Source organism: Callospermophilus lateralis, chromosome 3, assembly GCF_048772815.1.
Source record: "Callospermophilus lateralis isolate mCalLat2 chromosome 3, mCalLat2.hap1, whole genome shotgun sequence".
NCBI classification, from domain to species: Eukaryota; Metazoa; Chordata; class Mammalia; order Rodentia; family Sciuridae; genus Callospermophilus; species Callospermophilus lateralis.
In genome coordinates, this window is record NC_135307.1 from 42,423,408 (window position 1) to 42,447,096 (window position 23,689).

The following is a 23,689-nucleotide window of genomic DNA, read 5'->3' on the forward strand; positions in this document are numbered from 1 at the left end:
TAATTTGTTGAGACAAAAGTATACGTAATTTATATTAATATTACATAGGATTCTCAGTATAACATTAATTTACTGAAATTTTGTATGAGATCTCACCACCAAAAATTTTTGTTTTGAAAGGTCATAGAGACAAATTTTATACTGCAAGGCTCTAGTCTGTTGCAGATTACTTATGAGAGAGATACAAGCAAATTTTCTCTTAAATTGTTGGGTCTTAAAATTCATGAGATATTATTCTTAAATATTTACATTTTAGGTCATTTTGTTGGAAACATCGACCTGTTCAAATAATTACATCCAATAATTACAGAGATTCCTTACCATGCACCATTTGTTTGGAATATATTGAGCCTGTTCCTACTTATAACATACTACGAAGTCCGTGTTGTAAGAATGCTTGGTTTCACAGAGACTGTTTACAGGTAAGATATGTTTTATAAGCTTTCTCTGAATGATATAAAATTGTATTGTTTGCTGATTTGAATTTTAAATTAGAATTGGAACGTGCAGATGTTTGGGATTGAACTCAATGCTTTGTGGATGTTGGGCAAGTAAACTTCTATTGCTGAGCCACATAACCATCCCTATTGGTACTTCTTAAAGTAACTAAAGCATTCAATTTCTACTATATTATACATATGAAATTTTTCCTATTTATGGGTACAGTGAGCATTTAATAAATATTTTAGATGCCATCTTTTAATATATTTTTGCTTATAAAATTTTGTTTTTACCTAAGGAGTTTGTATTTCACAATGAATAAAACACAAATTTTAATTCCTAAGTTCCATTTAAATGTTCAAGCTAGAAAACCAGGAATTGGCTACTTGTAAGTAATACTGAGGACTTAATTTTTTTTTTTAACTATAATAAACTTTTTATCATAACTCCTTGACAGGAAAGTTATTGCTGTTGGTGAATTGAAAATATTGGTTCATTGAAAGTCAGTTTGTACATCAAACACATTGACTATTTTTCAAATAAACAGTATCATAAAACACTGGACATTGGAGGTAGGGATGCATCTTAGTGATACAGCACTTGTCTAGCATGCACGAGGTTCCTTGTCCAGCACTGCAAACACCCACACACATAGAACATTAAACATAATTTACTATTTCTTTGTTTAGGAAAACTCATCAATATTTTAATAAGATCCCAACTATTAATAATATTAAATATGTAGTATACATGTGTGAAAGTTCTACCTGTTAGACATAATGCAATGCGAAATAACAAAGGATTTACTTAAGTTTAATCCTTTTTTTTTTTTTTTTTTTTTGGTAGTACTTGGGGTTGAAACTAGGACCTAGCACATGCTAGGCAGTCCGCCTCCCAAGTAGCTAAGATAGGTATGCACCACTCCACCCAGCTAGGTCTGGTTTAACTTTTTTTTTCCTTAAAATTAGGATATATAAATTTATTTATATTTCAATGAAGTCTTAAAAGTCCTAACATAGTCAAAGGACTTTAGTAGATCTTGGATGGCTATTTTCTATTTCGTACTTTTTACTTTTTTGTATGGTCCTTGAACTTTTATACTTAAGATCATTCAAGGAAAATAAGAGCCAGGTACAGTGGTACATGCCTGTAATCCCAGCGGCTTAGGTGGCTGAGGCAGGAGGATTGCGAGTTCAAAGCCAGCCTCAGCAACCATAAGGCACTAAGCAATTCAGTGAGAATCCTGTCTCTAAATAAAATACAAAATAGGGTTGGGGATGTGCTCAGTGGTTGAGCCCACCCCCTGCCCCCCAAAAAAAGTTGCATCAGAGCCTATTTTATTAGGGAAATATTAGAAATTCTGGTAATTGTTGCAAAAAGTGTGCATAAAAGCATCCCAGGGACTGCAGTTAATAAACAACATCATAAAGTATTATCCTTAGCTATTGAGGAAGAGGTTCACATATGAGAATTTTTAAAAGTTAATTTTTCTTAATTTAACAGTTTATATTTGAATAAATGTAATTGCCAACAAATGTGTCTTGTTAATTTTCTGTTATTATTCAAAACAAATAAGATTTGCCTCACTTATGTGTTAATAATGAAGCAGAGAGAGGGTCTACGACTTGACCTGGTATTTGTAGGGGTCTTGTGAAACTGAAAATACTGAGTTTTAATTGTCATTGAAAAGTAGAAATACTATTCCTAACAAAAAAGTAGAGCTGTTTTATGCAAATTAATTTATAATCACAGCCTCACAGACACTTGTCTGTGATATAAACATCAATAAGCTATTGTTACTTGATTAGAGCATACTAAGGACTAATTCTAGAGTCACTTTCTCTAAAAGACCTCCAGTGGCTTTTTTGTTTTGTGCCACAATCTCAAATGAAATATAGTATGTACTCTACCCAGCCTAGATAGCTGTATGTTGTTAAACAAATATTATTTGAAACCACTAACAAGTGCTATACGTAGGAATTTTGTGAGAAGAGACTAAAGGTTAGAATCAAAGGAATTGGTAAGAACTCACACTCTCCCCCCACTCCCTCGGCCTTATATATATAGCCTTCTAGTAGCTAGGAATTGTCACTATTCTTGATTAGTTTGGATATCTCTATCATCGCATTGGTGTTTTCCATGTGTCCTATGCTTTTTTTTTTTCCTTCCCTTCCAAATACTTTCTTATAAAATATCTTATATTTAGTAAGATCTCAGCATGTATCTGCAATTGCTTAAAGCTTCTTTAGGTTCATAGATTTTGATAACTTGTTGCTTCCCTCTCATGTGTTCAATGTTGAGTGTACCATTTATTAGTTCTCTGAACCTGAGCTCCTCTTTACTTTTTTCCTTCACACTAACTGTTCTGCTTCTGGTTTATATTTACCCATCTGGCTTCATTACTTAGTTCAGCTTCACCAGAATGTAATCCCTAAATATATTATTAATTGTAGTTTCCTAATCACTTGTTCTCTGTCTTCTCAGAGACTTGATATATGCCATTCCCTATCCTTGGACTATCTATTATCCTATTTTCCTAGCAAACCTCTGTTCTTCAAAAACAGCTGTGGCCTCACTATCCCTGTAATACTTTTGTCATTGTAGACTAGGTACTTTTTCATTTTTCTGTCCATGAAGTTTTTAAGAAATCAGCACTTGTACACAATATTATGGTTGTAAACCTGTATTGTGTACTTGCTAAAACTCCTTGAAGTTTAGTCATTTTATGTCTATTTTTGATTCACAACATAGTATTTTCATCTATAAAGTATGAGTCAACATTTTTGTTTTTAATGAATGTGTGTGACTGGTTTTTTATTAGGGACTGACTACTCTTCCTAGTAGGCTTATAGCTTCCTGTTTCCTTCTGAATATACCACGTGACTTCTTTATTTGTGTTTGTTATAGCATTAGTAACAGGTTTTATACTTTCCCCATTTGGGGAAGAAAATTCAAGAGGAACAAGTGAAAAACAGAATCAGTAATGATTTATGAATAACATGTAATTAAACATTCTTTCTGGATGAAGTAGCTAAAGATTTTCACTGGTTTTCCCACAGTGTGGAGGACAACACAATATTTAGGAACTGAAAATGCATTAGGCTACAAAAATTGAGAAAAATATTGGTGATGAATATAAAGCTGAAGCATCTATTCGTTAGACCTGGGAATCGGGGACTCTCCAAATTTTAGCTGTGGGATAGCTTAGTTTATAAGTTTTGAGAACCACTAGTTATAGAAAATGTTTTCATAACATATAAAATGAAAAACAGCACATGTTCTATTATGTAATTCATAAACTGGTAACAGGCTTAAATTGTTAAAAATAGATTTTCCATTTTCCACTATAGGTTCAAGCAATAAATGCAGGAGTGTTTTTCTTCAGGTGTACAATATGCAGTAATACTGACACCTTTCAGAAAGAGATGTTAAGAATGGGAATTCACATTCCTGAAAAGTAAGTAATAGTTAGTTTTTTGACCAAAAAAAAAGTTATTTTAAATGTTTTAACTTTAGGATTTAATAACATTAGACATAATCATTTATGTTTGACTAAGTGATCATGGACAGGTAGCCATTTCCAATGGCAAGATATAAAGTTTACTCCTCCTCAGATTGCTATTTCTTAGAAGGGATTTTGACATAAATGTGTCATTTACTAATTTTTAGTCTCATTTTAGTAAGTATTCTAACTATCCAATTGATCGGTTTATACACAAATCATCTTCAAAAAAATCTAAGAGAATCAAAATGGTTTTAAAATGAGTGGGAAGAATCTTCTTAATGCTTAAAGATGAATCCAGAAGTAATTATGGTAAACCTGAAACTAAAATTTGGAAGTGAAATATTAGAAAAATTTAAGTTTTAGAAAATTTCTGCTTGATTTTTCACTTAAGTGTTTGAAAATTTACTGTGAGATTAATTATAGGTTAAATGACATGATGGATTTATATATTGAAAAAAGGATATCCTAAAAACGACAGGTTTTTATCCTTGTTACTAAGTATGAGAAAGGTTTTTAGATTTATTACCAATCCTTTTATATAACATTTAGGTCAAAATGTATTTTATATCTTGCTTCATTTATAGGGATGCATCTTGGGAATTAGAGGAAAATGCTTATCAAGACCTTCTGCAGCACTATGAGCACTGTGATGTTCGAAGATGTCGTTGCAAAGAAGGGCGAGACTATAATGAACCTGATAGGTATTTCTGGAAATTGAATTGTGCTTAGTGGTTCCTTTAAACCTTTAGCTGAGAAAGCTAGTGAAACAGTTTTGCTCTTTTAGGGAGTTTGATGTTTTAACTTGAGATAAAGTATATTTACATCTGCGTATGGAGGAATTTTTTTAGTACAGCTTACCTGTTTCTCTGGTATATTTTCATGAAGGTCCTTTTCCTAGATAAACAACATCCCATACAGTAGATATTAGCCATATGTGGCTATTGAGCCTTTGAAATGTTGCTGTTCTAAATTGAGAGGATGCTTTAAATTTAAAATACACTCTAAAGATTTAGTTCACTAGGACTGCCATAACAAAAGACCACAGACTGACAGGGTGACTTAAACAACAGATATTTGTTTTCTCAAAATTTTGAAAGTTAGAAGTACAAGATCAAGGTGATTACAGGTTTGGGCTTCTTCAGAGGCCATGGCTTACAAATGACTTTCTTATAGCTGTGTCCTCTCATGGTTATCTCTCTGTTGGCTGTGTCCTAATCATTTTTTTTATGATGGCATTTATCATATTGCTTTAGGACCTAACTATAGACTTCATTTTACTCTGATTACCTCTTTATTGCCCTTTTCTTCAAATATAATCATATTCTGAGGTAGTAGGGGTTAAAACTTACCTGAACATATGAATTTTAGGGGGTTGGCACAAATCAACCTATAATCATATGAACAGAAAAACTTAAAATTATCTTTAAGTTTGTATTGATTAATATGTTAAAGAAAATGATAGTATATTGCAAATAAAACATTTGAAATAATTTTACCTATTTTGTATTACATTTTTAAATGAGGCTACTAGAAAATTTTAAATTATATACTTGGATTACATTTTACATTGTGCTTCTGTTGAATTTAGATAGATTAATCTGTTTCTTTTGGGTCATTATAAAATGGGTTTGGCATTTGAAATTTATTGATTACTCTTTTGTAATGTCAATACATAGCTGCTCTTATTTTTAGCAATCATTTTGTGTCTTGTATATTTCACTAGAGATCAAGAGTCTCTTTATGTAAGATGAGGATAAACGTCAACAAATCGAGTTTTATTGAAATTTATGTAGGAAATTTTAGTACATTACTATTCCTGTTACATAGTCTTCCTTAACATAGTCAACTTAGAGTGTAGAGTAGAATATTAGGAGCCTTATTTCTCATGGAAAGTGATTTGGCTGGATCAGCTACTACTTATTTGTGAAGAATTAGCTGAGGTCTGACCAACATTGGAAAGTTTACCCTAAGCAATTCTTCCTACTCCTGATTCTACACTCAAGGCTACAGATTTCCTTCATTGTGCTTGGTACAATATGTTTTCTGCATGTCATTTTCTGCATGTAGCTATAAAGCACAATTCTTTTTTCTTTTTAGCAGCATCTTTTTGAGATTGTTATCACATATTGCTTTTTCTCCTTGGACACAGATATCTGCTGACTGAACTCTTGCATTGTAAACTTAATCCCTCTTATCCCAGTGAGAGGAAGGCAGTATTGATGAAAAAGCAGCATGGTATAATAGATAAGAATGTGGGTCTGAAGCCAGGTAAACTGGGTTGGAAACCTGACTGAGGCTTAACCAGTGTGACCTTGATTGGGCAAGCTATTTATCCCTCTATGCTTAAATTTCCTCTTCTTGACAATGAAGGTAGCAATAGTTCTGCCTTCTAAAATTGTATTAAGCTCTTCACATAAAGAGTAAGAAGTTGACCTGTTGAATGAAATATGCATTCATGTTAGTTGTCATCTTCCTTCTCATCAGTGAGCAGACCTATTTGAGGAAGAAGGAGAGACACATGCATACACACCTGCACACCAACCCACGAAGAGGGATGCTATGACCAAACCTACAGCAGAAGTGGGAGTATATTTAGCTACCCATCTTGCCACCCACATTTATACACACTCAAGAAGCTTATATCTGTTTCTGTACACTATTATCCATACAAAGAGGAGGGAGCCTCACACCACAATTCACACCCATACCCACAAGTAAATATGAATATGAACTGCCATATGTTACATGGCATAGTGGGTAAACATGGAGTGGTAGGGAGAAGATGAGAGAGAATATGAATATAAGCCAGGTAGAAAGTCTGAACCCTGTTGTGCTCCACAAGACCTGAAGTATCTGAGCAAGTTTTAGGAGATATTTATCAGACATACTGATACAGTAACCTTCTTGTGAGCAAAGTCATAAAATATAAGAGGAAATGCTTTTTTTCCTCAGTCATACAACCTTTCTAATGTTTCTATTCTTTGTGCACATGCCTATATGTATATATGTTCATACTAGCTTAGGGTTTTAAGTTAGGGGGATATTTAGAGAAGGTGATTACAAAATAATAAATTTTAAAATATATTTTAGAAAAAAGTAATATAGTATCAAAGCAAGATAATCTGTTTTTTCCTCTTTCGTAAAAGGGTTAGTATTTGTATGGCAGAGGGCAAACCTGCTGGTGGTTGGAACTAGATTAAGATAATATCAAAACATATGCATCTGCTTTTCTTTATGTCCTCAGCAAATGGGAAATAAAACGCTGTCAGTGTTGTGGTTCTAGTGGAACACATTTAGCCTGTTCCTCACTACGATCATGGGAACAAAATTGGGAGTGTTTGGAATGTAGAAGTATTATCTACAATTCAGGTAACAGTTTGTAATTTTGAATAAAAATGTTTAAATGCATGTTATTAGAAATTTTTCACCTATATTTCTTTTAAGCTAACATTGGAATTTAAATCTGTAGATTTCCAAAAAGCAAAAAAACATGCATTATCCAACTCTAATAATGTGGCAATTACTGATTGTTTGTTGGAAGAGTCATCACCTAAGTTACCCAGACAGTCACCTGGAGCCCAGCGTAAAGACCTGCTGAGGTGTGTATTTTGAATTTTGAGAAAAATATAAAAATCTTTTTGGAAAAAGAAATTAAAGTAAGGGCATATACACTTAGGATGTTAGCTGATCATATGATAGTCTAGAAGAGTATTTTTCAAACTGTAGAACCCAATATTTGATCAAGAAATACATGCAGCCATCATCTTTAAAAAAAAATGAAATGGAATAGGATGGGATGGAATAGAATGCAAAAATATGTCGAACTGTATTACATGTAGAAAGAATGTGTATGAAATCGTTTATTTATTGTATATTGAATCATATTGTAAAACATTTTTTATTATAGATCATTTTCAAAATAGTTTGAAAAACACTGTTCTGGAAAATGTCCTTAAAATGTTATTTGATTATAAAAATAGGACGTTAAAATATGAAACATACCATGTAACTCTGTGAAAAGGGTGGAATCCTATTTAACATGAGCTGGCTTATTGGATACTGTAATCATTGTTTCCTTAATATATTCATTATCAATGCTAGAAGTCTAAATGTCAGCTCTTTCCTTTAGATTTAAGACATACCTATAAGTATTATTGTATTAATTCCTATGTCCACTAAATGGCAAAAAACTAACTTTTAAAGTCACAAACATTTAAACAAGAATGGAATTACAAATTTATATTGCATCAGATATTTGTTCAATTGTAGTAATGATTTTTAAATTTAGGTTAACTTGGCAAAAGTTTTTAGAGCTTTGGTTTACACAACAGGAAGAAAGTAGAAAAGTAACACTTGTAGCTAAACTTGATGAAAATATTTGATAATTCAATTTGCCAGATGGATACAATATTAGGGATTTGTCAAACTGAGGAATTACTGTTTTAAAAATTCCACTTTCGTTATTGCAACTGTAACAGCTATCTCATTTGTTATATTTTTCATATAAAAAGATGTTCACATTATTTTTATATAATTTTAATATCTGGTTTCCAAATATGTTACAACAGGGAAGCTTGACTCCTTGCTCCTGCTTTCACTTGCAGTCGTATTCTAGAAGAATAGCATCAACATTATCACTGATCCAGGTGGGAGCAAGGAATCAAACTACTATAAGAAGGTGTAATTTTGATTTTTCTTTAACTTGGACTAAGGAGTAGTGGATTCTTTGGGCAGGGGACGGAGTGAAAAAGCAATGCCTGGACCACAATGGCACATTAAATTGTCTTGGTATGGGAAAAATTTATACTTAGATATAGAAAAGTGACTTTTGGGCATAGAATACATTAATTCCAATTACAAGTGGAGCAACTGAGGCAAAGAATGGTTAAACTGGTTTATATAATTCACCTGGATTGTTAAAATAGTAGAGATTATGATTGTGTAGATGTGCTATGGGACTCAATAATTTGCATTTCTAACAAGTTCCCTGGTGATGCTACTGGTCAAGGACCACACTTTGAGAATGACTGGTCTAGACTAAAAGGTACCATTTAATGGATTGTGAATTCTGTAATATTAGCTCTATTATTGATTATAATTTTATGGTTTAAAATACATTGTGTAATCTCTCAAAGCCATAGTTTTCTCATACATATGCAGAACTTACATTTTCTTTTTTTTTTTTTTTTTAAGATATAGCAAGTATGAAACAAGGTACAGTTCAGTTGCTTTAGCCATTACCCAGGGAGTAAGAGTTGCGCTCTAAAACCTGAATCCGCTGGATTGATCAAATTTGAGATAATGATCTAACAACATTCTTATAAATGATTTTAATTTAGTTGAAGATGGGGGTGAAAACCTAAGATTATCAAATAACTGTTTTTGGTTCTAGTAGCAGCCATTATTATGGTTTGGGGTCACATTCAGTAAAGAATTTCCACTTAAAATTTTTCTTTTATTGTCAATATAACTCCTGTTTCACATAAAACACTTTGAAATACTTACCTCTTTGTTTAAATTCATGTTTTTATAGGCAAGGCAGCAAGTTTAGAAGAGATATTTCGACTATTCTGATAGAGTTAGGATTCCAAATTAAAAAAAAACCCAAAAGATTATTTATCAACAAAGCCAATATATGGAATAGTGCCTTAGATGTATTCAGGAATCAAAAGTTTAATCCTTCATACGCAATTGAAATAACGTATGTTAATGAAAATGATAAGTTTGCAAGAGAGCTTCCTGGATCAAAGCAGGAATTTCTGAGTCTTTTGATGCAACATCTTGAGAACTCATCATTGTTTGAAGGGTCCTTATCAAAGAACTTGTCTCTAAATTCTCAAGGTAATTATTTTATTTATTTTTATACATATTTTATATAGCAGATATAAGAAGTGAAATGCTAGTTAGAATTAATATTCATTAATTGTGATCTGACTATAATTTAAAATAATAAACTACCAATATGATCACAGGAAAGACATAAGAGTGATACATGTTATTGGGGCTAGGGATACACAGCTCAATGATTGAGCACGTGTCTAGCAAGCACAAGACCCTGGGTTTGATTCCCAGGACCCCAAGTAAAAGAAAAGGTAAGTCTTATGATGAAACATGATTTATTTAAGAATATCTATACTTTATAGCAATATCCTTAAAATGAATTTATAAATGAGTGTAACTTTGAATACATTCACTTGAATTTCATTGAATATAGTAGTCAGATGGAATACATGATTCATTTGAACTCTTCTTATTTATATATTTATAATTTGCACTTGGCGTATTTCTTTACAGCGTAGAATTTGTATTTAAATGGTTTTCTGGACCACATATTATGTTTTTTGATGTGCTTTTTGTTTCCGAGAATTTTCTTTTTACACAATTATGTATATACTTTTCTTTTTGGTGAGGACTTACTACAATAGGAAATTTAAAAACAATGAGAAGAGTTGTTTCCTTCCATTTGAATTTCTTCCTGTAGAGTAGACAAACTCTAGATAGGGCAGAGGGGTGGGAAGGGAAGGGAGGAGAGTGGGGGTTAGAAATGATGGTGGAGTGTGATGAACATCATTATCCAAAGTACATGTATTAATACATGAATTGGTGTGAATATACTTTAAATATATAATCAGAGATATGAAAAATTGTGTTCTATATGTGTAATATGTTACATATGTGTAATATGTTATGCATTCCGCTGTCATATATTTTAAAAAAACAATTAATAAAAAAAGAATTTCCTCCTGTATTTTCCATAGAACTTCATCATTGTCACAAACATTTTTACAATAGTTTGCATAGAGAGTTTAATTCCCCATTAGGGTGGGATGGGGAGACTCTCAAATAATCAGTAAATTCAAACTTTGTTACATGGAGAATGCATGAATTTAAGTCACAGAATCTGGATTCGAGTTGGTAGACATCCACAAGTCATGGTGATATACTCCTGTAATCCCACCTACCTTGGAAGCCGTGGCAGGAGGATCTGAGATCAAGGCCAGCCATGGCAACTTAGTGACCATGTCTAAAAATTCAAAAATAAATAAAAAGGGCTGAGGATGTAGTTCAGTGGTACAACACCAACAATTTTGAAAACTTTTAAAGCTGTAAGTGTATGGTAAAGTAGCATATACTATTGAAAATAAAAAGTCTGTATGTGATTCTTTTGAAATTATTGTGACTTACTTTTTTGGTATTGTATGTAATGATTTCTTATGGATATTCCACATTCTCTTTGGGGAGACAAATCCTAAAATCCAGAAACATTATTAAAATATAAATTTAGTAGCTTGCATTTTATGTTCACCTCCCCACCCCAGGCAATCAATGAGTAATTTGATCCTAATATTGACAAAAAATTATTCATTTGGGGATCAATAAAAACAAAACAGTTATATACATTATCAAGGCTAATGAACAAATAAACAAAACTCTTCTGTGAAAAAAAAAAAAAAAGTCTGTATGTTTTTGGCAGATAATTTAATGACATACATTAAGAACTTAAAAATATTCGTGTCCTTTGACCCAGTAATACCAGATGTTAGAATTTATCCTAATCAAATAAATACATAAATATATGTAAATAGATGTTATTTATGACATTATGTTTTATATAATAAAAAATGTCACTCAACCAGAATAGCCATAATAGGGAAATGGCTTGCCTTGTAGTACATCTCTAAGTTAGTCTTAATGCATCCAATTGAGGAATTTTGAATAGCATAAGGAAAATCATAAAATAGTAAGGGGAAAAAAGCAGAATTCAAATTGTTTATGTATAGGTTTATATGCAGATAAAAGCAACACAAAAGAATGTACGGTGATTATTATGGTGGGATTATAAGTATTTTAGTTTTTTAGAAGACTTTCTCTATTTGTCTTTTTTTCTCCCCTATGATAGACTATTACTTTATATTCAGAAATTTTTTTTTTTTTACATATTTTAGTAAGGCCTGTGTACCAGGTTGCTTCTAATGATTACTATTTTACATTTGTCTAATGTTTAGATTTGGGGATTATTTTTAATTATATATATTCATTTAAAATGATGGTTATAATAATAAATAAGTATGTTCAATGAATTTTCATCTGTATTTACAGCTCTGAAAGAGAATCTTTACTATGAAGCTGGAAAAATGCTTGCCATTTCTTTGGTTCATGGTGGTCCTTCACCTGGTTTCTTTTCTAAAACCCTGTTTAACTGCCTTGTTTATGGACCAGAAAATACCCAACCAATTTTAGATGATGTTTCAGACTTTGATGTAGCACAAATTATAGTAAGGGTAAGAAATGTACCTGTTTATTAAAATGTAGATTTTATTCTATTTTAATATATTTTAATATGAATGAATGGCTTGCAATAGTACTCTATTGGAGTAGTTACATGTTGTCAACATACAATATTGTGTTTACCAGCAGAGTGCACAAACCAGTGATAAATGTAAAATTCAGATAGCTGGAGGTAAAACTGTCAAGTTTAGAGAGAGAGAGAGAATTTTTTAATATTTATTTTCTAGTTTTTGGCAGACACAACATCTTTGTATGTGGTGTTGAGGCTGAGGATCGAACCCGGGTAGCACGCATGCCAGGCGAGCGTGCTACTGCTTGAGCCACATCCCCAGCCCAAAAACTGTCAAGTTTAATATTCATAAAACTAGTTGAATAATGTGTCTTAGATTTGTGGTCAAAATGACTAGATGGATCTGTCCAGGGTAGAGCTAATGTGTTCCTAATTTGCCTGCTAAAGAACAGATGAAAGTGCACCATCTTGGAGGCAAGTAGTTTTGAGGAAAGGAAAGATTTGCGTCTCCAATGGGAATGTTTACCCTTCTTTCTATGGGGAAGTAATAGAAGGAGAGAAAGTAAGTCATAGAAGGAAAGGAAGACCAGGATTAATTTCTTCCACATGGAACAAGTAGGGGGGTGGTCTCAATGCTTCCCACCATTCATTGTGCACTTTACTACGCTCAACATATGTACAAATTCATTTATCATAGTGCCCTGTGAGATTTTGGTTTGAGTATTAGGCCATTTAACTACTGTATGACCTGGGCATGTTAATCTTGAAAAGTCTTGGTTTCTAAACCACAAAGTAAGCACTATGGAAGTATGAGTTGCTATCTGTTGAGGTTTAATAGGTCTATTTATTTGAACTAAGACTGTTCATCCTAAAATCATATTTTGAATTGACTCCAACTTCATTTTTCTTTTGTCTTCTTTCTTTACCAGAGGCAATTTCTTTAACTTCACTTTCTCTATTTTCCAATTTCTACATATCTTCACTTCTTAAAATTATTCTTCTGTTCATACCACCAGTCTCCTGAGTTAGCTTATTCATAACTTCTATTCAGTGATCTAAATCCTCAATATTGAACCCTTTCTTTTCTAATTCTTCATCTTTGTTGTTTTTTCTTTTTTTTTTCTCCACGTGTACAGATTGCAGGATCACATTTGTTATGTAGCCACATTTATACATGCAGCAATACTAGTGTCTGTTGTTTCTGCTGCCCTTCCTACCCACCCCTCCCCTCCCCTCTCCTCCCATCACCTCTCTCTACCCAATCTACTGTGACACATTTCTCTTTTTTTTTTTTCTTCCGACTCACACCATCATATATGTAATTTTGTATAACAATGAGGGTCTCCTTCCATCTTTTTGTGGTACTGTGGATTAAACCCAGGGGTACTGTACCACTAAGCTACGCCTCCACTGCTTTTTATTTTTTAATTTAGACAGGGTCTTACTAAAATGCCAAGGCTAGCCCTGAACTTGTGATTCTCCTTCTCAGCCTACCAAATGACTGCAATTACAGACATTATCTTCCCTGACTTTTACAATCAGTACTTTCTTAGAATTCCTCCCTAATGTTTTCTCTAATTTTGTACTACTTCCTACTTTTGGTCACTACTATCTTCCTTAATGCTTCTTCTCTTACCCCTGACGCTTAAGAATTTTTCAGTGTTGTCTTAACAGTCCTCATTCTTATTCTCTGAAGAGTGATTTCTCTCTCATAACCTTTCTGAATGATTCATAGCCTGTATTTTTAATCCCCATATTTTATATGCAGATATGATCTGGGGCTTGCTAGCACACTAGGCCGCATGTTTTAACCCATTTTGTCCCATTGTCATAGATATGGCATACCTATAAAAACTTAAATACACAGTATATAATATATAATTATGTAATAAGAAATATAATTATAGTAACAAGAATATGATCATAGTATAATGATGTTAATATATAATCTCTATATTATGATTTCCAACCTATTTTAAGGCACCTATGTCCATTTCATTGAAATGTTCACAGAATTGAAAACTCAAGATTTAATGGGTTAAGACAAAACTAATCCCCCCCTCCTAAAATTTTTAAACAAAGTTTAAACTCACAATAAAGCATTTCATGGCTTTATATACTCTGTTTTCTTCACTTCCTACCCAGTGTTTTTTTTCCTTCATTTAGTTAGCAAGTCCACACAGTCAGCAAGATAACACACAGTGTAGTGTGTTATCACTGAAGACAGAATAATGAACCAAGTTTCTGTCTTCTTACAGGAAGGAATACCACCATAATACAAAAAATACCACCATAAAGTAAATATATATTATGAAGATAAATACAGCAGAATAAAAGAGGAGTTGGATAAATAAAAGTTGTTGTATATTAAAGTTAGAGTTTAAGCTAAGCTTCTTTAACAAATAAGCCCCAAAAGATGGTGTTCCAAATAAAGGTAGATGTTTATTGCCTTCTTAAATCTTGTCTAGATAATGTCTCTAGACCATGTCTGCTTTTTGGAACAAAACCACACCCCTTTGATATGTATCTATCTGCTTTCACATTACAGTGGCAGAGTTGAGTATTTGCAACAGACACCATATAGTTCACAAAGCAGAAAATACTGTCTGGCCCTTGACAGACGAGGCCCCTATTTTAAAGTACAGTTTCAGTGCTCAAAATCATGTAGGGTAGTATTGGGTTCCTTCTTTTCATTTTGTTCACTTAGAACATTATCTTCATCTTGTTGAAAGCAGAGAAGTTTGACACATTATTTTGACTCAGATCCCATTAGATAGACCTTACTCATTAGCTCCAGAGGAAGTCTGGCTGGGTGTCCAGCTAAAACTCAAAGTGGGATTTAGGGGAATGGAGCAACATATACTAAACTACGAATTTTGACAGAGAATACAGGTAATATTTTGATCAAATTAATGAGAAAAAAAACTTAATTGAGATTTCAGCAGAGATTTGAAAAGAATGAGGGAATCATTAATCTCTGGAAGAAGAATGTTTTGGAAAGAAATTTTCTGTGAATGGATTATTGATTGCCTCTGTTTTTATCTTTCTCCTACTATATATTTTTCAATTTTTTATGTTGTTGATAGATCTTTATTTACTTATTTATATGTGGTGCTGAGAATCGAGCCCAGTGCCTCATGCATGCTAGGCCAGCCTTTACCTCTGAGCTACAACTCCAACCCTACTGTATCTTTTTTTTTTTTTTAAACAGCTAATCTATCTATATGAAAGTATCTGGCACATAAATAGTTACGTATTTCTTTGTTTCTTTTTTAACCCTTTATTTTATTTTTATGTGGTGCTGAGGATTGAACCCAGTGCCTTCACGCATGCTAGACAAGTGCTCTACCACTGAGCCACAGCCCCAGCCCCAAGTATTTCTTTTTAATACTGAAAATTTTTTTTGGTAAATTTTATGCATCTTTTAGGTTTCAGCCAATAGTTTTTCTCTTTTGTGAAATTTCCTCACGTCATCTCTTTTGCCCCTCTAGAGCTATAAAATTCTCTATTTCATTGATTTTATATAAACAATTTCCTGTATTAAACTGACATTATACTCTAGATCTTTCTTGAAGGCAGAAATATACAATATTTTTTGAACCAGATTTCAAACATTGATTCTAGAAAATATTTTTTAGTATATTCCACTCTAACCTGATGAACTCAAAAATTGAGTATAAAGGGGCTGGGGTTGTGGCTCAGTGGTAGAGTACTTGCCTAGCATGGGTGAGGCACTGGGATCAATTCTCAGCATTGCATATAAGTAAGTAAAATAAAGGTCCATCAATAACTAATAAAAATATCTTTTTAAAAAATTGAGTATAAATAATGTGTCATTTGAAATGTAAGTATCACAAATAAATGGGTAAAGTACGTATGTTTTCTCCTTCATTACAGATAAATACTGCAACAAATATGACTGACTTAAACTCAGTAGTAAATGAATGCTACAACTACCTAGAGCTTATTGGATGTCTTAGACTTTTAACAACATTAAGTGATAAGTATACGTTGGTAAAAGACATACTTTTCTACCATGTAATTAAGAGAGTCCAAGCACCCTTTGAAAGGTAAGCAGCTTTTATGTTAAGATTTTCCCAAATTATGTTCAAAGCGGTTCATTATCTTATAATGAGATACATTTGCTTATTTTCAGAAAAAAAATTAAAAGTTATTTTAAAATAATGCCTTAAAATTAACCTCTCAATGATGATCATTATTCTTTGATCATTCTACTTCATTTTTTGGGCAGTGCTGGGGATTGAACCCAGCGCCCTGTACATACAGGTGAACACTCTTACCACTGAGCTGTATCCCCCAGCCCTTTTCTGATCAATCTATACAGAATTAATTAAATGTATTATGCTTAGGAGAAGTAATCATTACTTCGATTTATCATTATTTTTCTAAAGAAAATTACTTTGAAAACTTTTACTACATATGCTTACTATTCTGTCTATCTCATTCTTTTAATAAATATTGAGCACCTCAATCTGCTAGGTAAAATAGGTCCTAACCATGTAACAAGGTAGATCTGATTCTTGTTCTTCTTCAGTTTAGAACATTGGTCTTCAAAATTTTGTCCCAATAACCCTAAAAATATGTCTGACAACTTATGTCTCCCCTCACAGTCATTTTTTTTTAATAATGAAAATTTTCAAATATATATGGAAGTAGCCTGTGTGATCACCATCTAATACTAAAAGTTATCTACCTGTGGCTAATCTTGTTCATCAATGTCCTATTCTATATTCTTATTCCTATTATTGACTTCAGTATTATTTTCAGTCAATATACAATATTATTCACCATACACAATATTATCTCAGAAGTGATCATTCATTTTTTAAAAGTTCAGTATCACCTATGGATTTAAATATATGTGATGTGTTTAAAATGATTATTATTTATCTTTACTGAAGTTTTTGTTTTATTTTATTTTTGACCTTTTTAACTTTTTTGTTTCTTTTGATGTGACCCTTAATAGACTTTGATAGCTTTCTTTCTATATTGTGTGATGAAAATATTCAGATTCATTTTGTACATTCTGGCCTAAGGAAGCATTGTGTCTTTTAGTGGGAAATGGTATTTCAAAAACCAGTGTGGGGCTGGGGATATAGCTCAGTTGGTAGAGTGTTTGCCTCCCATGCACAAGGGCCTGGGGTCAATCCCCAGCACCACAAACACACACACACAAAACAATGTGGATGGATGCTAGGGATGCTTATTTTTCCAGGATGGTTACTATATCTAAGCCTTTTCAGTGTTTTTGTTTTGTTTTGTTTTGTTTTGTTTTGTTTTTGCAGCTGGGCAGTCAGAGTGGGTACAAGGGATTGAACTCTGGGGCACTTGGCCACTGAGCCACATCCCCAGCCCTATTTTGTATTTTATTAGAGACAGGATCTCACTGAGTTGCTTAGGGCCTCGTTAAGTTGCTGAGGGTGGCTTTGGACTTGGGACCCTCCTGCCTCAGCCTTCCAAGCCTCTAGGATTACAGGCATGCATCACCACACCCAGACCCCTTTTCAGTGGTTTTATTGAAGTTGTTTTGCTTTGGTTTGTGAGGGTTTTGTTGTTGTTGTTGCTATACTATTGTTTCCTTTGTTTTTGCTTTTTGTGGTTAGTTTTGTTTTGTGTTTGTGTTTGGTTTTTGTTTTGCTTGTTTTGAATACTGGGAATGAACCCAGGGGTTCTTTGCCATTTACCACTGTGCTACATCACTAGTCCTTTTTTTCTTTTTCTTTTTAAAGACAGGGTCTTGCCAAGTTTCTGAGCCTGGCCTCAAACTTGCAATCCTCCCAATTTGCTGAGATCACAGGCATGCACAATCATGTCTGGCTGGTTTTTTTGTTTTGTTTTGTTTTTTGGAGAAGGGTTTGAAAGATAAAAATACATCATGGATTCATACTGATACTTCAAATTCATTATTACATGACTTAAGTTTTTCTATATCCCATGTTAAGAATCCCAATTTTAAGGACACCAGGGAATTAAAGTATAGTTCTTTACTTATTCCTCATTTCCTAAACATTTGTCTCAAAATAACAATACTAACATTTTTACCAATAACATAATATTACTAAAACAAATTTAACTTATTGTCCTTTTTTTTCTAGAACTGTACAATTTGTTTTTCAGTTATATGGAATAGTTATTCCCTGTGTTGCACTATAAGTTGGATATACTTTTCATTTTTAAGATTTTTGTGATTAATTTTTATGAAATTTTTACTTAATACTTATATAAAGCATTTGCATGGTTCTGAAGTCAAATAAATAGTAAAAGCATATAAAAATATGCTTTTGTGATGCACTGTGTATTCAAAGAAATGTAGCTTTCATCCTAAACACATTCACCTTCCATCCCCTTACGAAGTAATCTTTTGGCTTTTTTTTTTTTTTTTTTTTTTTAATGATTTCTCCTTACATTGTTTGTTTTTCTTTTTAAAAATAGCAGATAATATGTGAGGATATGTATGTATGTGTATTCCTTTTATTAGATAAATAATAACATGCCATCCACCCTTTCTTCTACTAATTTTTCACTTGACAGTGTATTTGGAGTTCATTTCTGTGATAGTACATGAATAGACATATTACGCATTCCTTTTTGGGGGTACTCAGAATTCCATTGTTTGAATATATCGTTTTTTCAACTAGTTTCCTGTTGATAGACTTTTGGGATGTTCCCTAGTACTCTTGTACACCATAATAATACCATCATAATCTTAAATAGTTGCAAAAGATGTGATTTTCATTATATTTTTAATATTGCAGCTTAAAATACTACTATCATACAGTAAACATTTTCTAAATGTTCTCTGGTATGACTTGAATAGTAAAATTTTCTTAGGAACAGAATTATTACTTATGATTATAAATTATATATAAGTCATATATAAGGTTAGTATATAAAATCCTAGTATATTTTAGATTTGGTTATAATTAGTAAAATTTTATTTGAAGTGCATCTCTTCGTGAGGTATGTACCCCCCCAGTTCATTTATCTACAAATGGATTTTTCTCTAAATTAGAGTAGAATCATTGTCATTTATTTCCTTTTTTTGTTTTGTTTTGTTTTGTTTTTAGAGATATGAGTAGTCTAGAGGTCAAGAAAGGCTTCTGTATGTAAGAGTTTTTAAATTAAAACCATAATGATAAGTAGCTGTTAAGGAGATCAAAGAGGCAAGAAAAAAGAATTTGAAAATTAATCCCTCCTTTTATATAAAACATACAAAGTTATATAGCAAAGTATGTTTTGACTTATAAGAAAGTAGCCCCACAGATGTAAGAAAGAACAAAGAAACCAAATGCTAAAGTGCCTTAGCTGTCATGGAAAGAAACAAAAAACCTCCACTTGCCTCAAACTTGTTTTTGGACTTTCTATGTGGTCCCCAGTCTAAAGAAGAATTAACAAAGTAATTGGTTTTAGGATTCATAATAGCTTGTATAGTGCCAGACATAAGCAAATATATAGCAGTAATGTAGGGAAATTTCTATAGCTCAAGTCTAATGGGAATGCTTAAAGGTAAAGCAGTCCTCACAAACTGGAGTTCCCAGTAAAAAATGGCAAAACTTACAGCTGGCTGAAAAGCAAGAATTGGGAGAAATAGCACAGTAAAAGATTTGGGCAAGAGAACAAAGTATTTCTGCATTGATTGTAAAGATTTTTTTTTTTAAGTTGTACCTTCATTTTATTTACTTATTTTTATGTGGTACTGAGGATCGAACCCACGGCCTCACACATGCAAGGCGACTCTGCCGTTGAGCCACAGCCCCAGCCCAAAAAGATTTTTTTTAAAAGAATTGGAACAAAATATAAAATTAATCAAATAGTATTTCTATATTAAAATGTTTGTGGACTTCTGCTTCTGAATAAGATGTAGACATCTTTCTATTTCTCCTGATATCTACTGTTCAAAAACTCCAAATGTTATATTAAAACAAGCAAAAGAAAACTTTGAAAGGTGGAGAGCGAACTGTCTGTTTCTACTAGGATGGACCCAAGGAATGACACAGCAGAATGAAGGGGAAATCTAAACAATCTATGTAAAGAAAAACTTAAGAAAATTTGTCACCAGCAGATATACCCTTTAGAAAATGGCTATACAAGTTTTTGAAACAAAGCAAGTAATTCAAGATTGAGTCTTGGAACATTCTTTTTAGTGAAAAGAATAAAAACATGTTTCTCCTCCTGTGTTTTCTAAGTCATGTTTGATTATCGAGGAAAGAATCATAACATTACTTATTGTGGTTCACAGTGTATGTAGAGGAAATATTTAAGACATTACATCATAAACATGGAAGGGTAAAGGGATTTAAAGGGAGGGAAGTGTTCTGTATTTTACTTGAAATGGTAAAATGTTGATGCTAGCAGATTGTTATATATATTTTTTTAAAAATATATTTATTTTTAGTTGTATTTGGACACGATACCTTTATTTTATTTATTTATTTTTAATGTGGTGCTGAGGATCAAACCCAGGGCCTCACACATGCTGGGAAAGTGTTCTACCACTGAGCCACAACCCCAGCCCGATTGTTATATATTTTTTTAAAAACTGTATACAGAGACATTAAAAAGCACTATAAATAAAAATGGAATTTTTTTAAAAGCCACAGGAAGATAGGAAAGACCAACAAATGATCATGGAAATGAAAACTTAATGGTTATATTAAATGCCAGGCAGTTGAAGAGAAAGTGTAACTGAAGAGGAATAGGAAGGTTTGATTAGAACAAAGAAAGGAAGATTGAAATAAGAAATCAGTATTAAAGTTAGAGTAAGAGCATCCACTTAACTAAAGATAGGGACAGATTACAGAAAATACTACTTGAAAAATTCCTCAGAGTCACAAGGCTTAATGAGCCAAAGTAGCTTACTTTGTGATGGAACTACAGCATGTGCAAAGACATTTGTAAAAATGAACATTAATTATATTGAAAGCAGAAACAGCCAAAGTTATAACTTCATGAAAGTAGTCTGCATTATTCAAGGGTCAAGAAAATAAAAGTAATGTTGTGGTTGTAGTTTAGTGGTATAGCGCTTGCCTCACATATATGAGGCACTGGGTTCGTCAGCACTGCATATAAGTAAATAAATAAAGGTCCATCAACAACTAAAAATATGTATATATTGAAGAATATTTCTGGACAAAGTTTACTTCTTAAAGGATTAGTAAATTATATACTTCAGGAAGAATGAAATTGTAACCAGAAGTTTAAGATAAAACAGCAATGAACAAAGAAGTGAAAAGGAGTGGGGTTGGGGGCAGAAACTGGGTAAATAAAAACAAGCAACCATTAAAAAAACTACTACTTTTTTGGCAAGAAAAGTTTCAAATAATTGAAATTTTACAAAAAAGAGTACTATGTAAAATGATAAGGGAAGTTAGTGGAGTTATTGTTTTAAAGAACTTGTTGAGATAGTACTATGGATGTATTAATTGGCTTTAAACTTTATTAAATCAAGTATAAATCTTTTAAGGAAAAGTTCTAAAATTGTACAGATAGACTGTATATATCTTCCAAATAGTTTGAAGAGGGGATGGGGCAGGGGAAAAAATCAAGAAAACCTATTTAATCTCATAGCTTACACTTTTGTATTACAAGACTAAGGACTTGTAAATTTAAACTTTAAATTTGTTAAACAACAAAAAAAGATAGAAGACTCTGATCTTTAAAAAAATAAATAAAACCCGATCTTAAAAGATCCTCAGTTCTTTAGAAAGATTAAACAGTCTTGAATCTGTTTGCACCTAACTATGTAGTTCCAGAATATGTAACACTAAACTAATAAGATGCAAGAAATTGCTGAATTTATAGGTTCTGTTAAGAAATTTGAAACAGATCTCAAGAGTTTATTTTAAGCGTGCAAATAATTACTGAAGTCCTATAATAGCAGTGAATAAAAATATCAATTCTGAGGAAGATTTACATTAGGAAGCAAGTTAAGTGCAAAATTGAAAAATTCATTGTGTACCATGCTAATAGATTAAAGGAGAAAAAAAAGCTAAGATCCTTTTATAGTCAGAGACACAAGAAAGCATTTGACACATCTAAACATTTATAGTTAGTTTTAAATTAGCAATTTAGGAAGAGAATGAATAATGTTAATCTCATATAATGAGAAATTAAAATGTCTCTGTTGATAAAGAGTATCTTATACATATTCAGCAAACATCCCTAGTGGCAAAATATTTTAGGTATATCCTCCCCTTAAGACTAAAACAAGTCTAGGATACACACAACTAGTCCCTTCTTTTAATAACATGTTGGAGGTCTGAGCAGAGCAACAAATTAAACAAACAAATGAATATTATTAAAGTTTAGAAAAAAATAAAATCATTACCTTTTTAGACTATGTAATTATCTGTATAAACAAGACATTCTATTTAGAGTTAAGCAAGGTTACTGGATATAAATGGTAAGGAGGATTCTAACAGAGAGGTTTTCAAGGGGGGAAGAATAGTGAATAAAGAAACCGATAAAAATAAACACTGGTTGTACAGAAAATTAATGTCTAATTTGAGGGATTACAAGTAGGAACTAAAATAATTTTTAAATAGCATAAGTAGTATGAGAGTGAGTAGAGTTATAAACATAAGGTTTTTTGTATTCCTCAGGAAGAAAGTAAATATATTGATTCACTTTAGATTTCAAAATGTTTGTTAAAACCTTAAGGGAGCAATAATTTTAAAACTAAAGAGTTACTGTGACATTAAAATAGGGTGAATTGGTAGTTTAGAAAATCAGTAAATACAGAAATTGGCAAGGAGTAAAAAAGTATTTTTAAAAGATAGTACAAACTGCCCTAATTAAAGTGGCAGAAATGGTTTCACAAATAAGTGAAAATTACTCTGAAAAAAGCAAGTAACAGAAAAACAAACATTTATTCAGCTTTTGCATTGCTGTGACCAAAAGACCTAGGAAGGGGTAAAATTTATTTTGACTTACAGTTTCAGAGGTTTGTTGTCATCTAGTTCCATAGTTTAGGACCCAGTGTGAGGCAGAATATCACTACACAGGGTGTGGAGGAGGAAAGCTGCTTAGGACACGATAGCCACGAAGCAGAGAAAGGGACAGAATATAAACCACAAGGTACATCCCCAGTCATCAACTTCCTCTGGACACCCCTATTTGTCTATAGTTATCACCCAGTTAATCCATTTAAGTGGATTATTCCACCAATTCGGTTATAGTTCTTTTGGGGATGCAAATCAGGTCAAGATGGCGCCTGGCACTTTGCCAGGAGGAGTGGTTTGTGAAGCAACACCAGGGAGCCATTAAGATGATGAGAATTCCTTATTGGCTGATTGCTGTATCTAGATGATGTTAATTAAGTTAAGCTGTGTGTAATTAGTTAAGTATATATACCTCTGATGTCAGGCAGAGAAGTGGCTCCTGCTATCTCGGGTGCCCGCTACTTTGAGTTCTCCCTGAGTTCA

At 32.5% G+C, this 23,689-nt stretch overlaps 1 protein-coding gene and 1 long non-coding RNA gene across 2 annotated transcripts in view; one reads left to right on the forward strand and one right to left on the reverse strand.

Annotated features, from left to right (window-relative positions):
• The window catches only part of G2e3 (G2/M-phase specific E3 ubiquitin protein ligase), a 56,171-nt gene that overhangs the window by 28,355 nt on the left and 4,127 nt on the right, over window positions 1–23,689 (forward strand). Inside the window, exons 6-13 of the mRNA XM_076850131.2 lie at window positions 257–422; window positions 3,792–3,898; window positions 4,531–4,647; window positions 7,191–7,315; window positions 7,416–7,545; window positions 9,480–9,787; window positions 12,047–12,228; window positions 16,143–16,315. Coding sequence (XP_076706246.1) covers window positions 257–422; window positions 3,792–3,898; window positions 4,531–4,647; window positions 7,191–7,315; window positions 7,416–7,545; window positions 9,480–9,787; window positions 12,047–12,228; window positions 16,143–16,315 — 1,308 coding nt within the window. The remainder of the gene's footprint in view (window positions 1–256; window positions 423–3,791; window positions 3,899–4,530; window positions 4,648–7,190; window positions 7,316–7,415; window positions 7,546–9,479; window positions 9,788–12,046; window positions 12,229–16,142; window positions 16,316–23,689) is intronic.
• On the reverse strand, window positions 10,198–23,453 carry LOC143395177 (uncharacterized). The gene is made up of 4 exons (XR_013090747.1): window positions 23,199–23,453; window positions 11,132–11,195; window positions 10,909–10,970; window positions 10,198–10,439 (listed from the first exon to the last, which is right to left on the reverse strand). It is a non-coding gene; the product is annotated as an uncharacterized LOC143395177 (long non-coding RNA).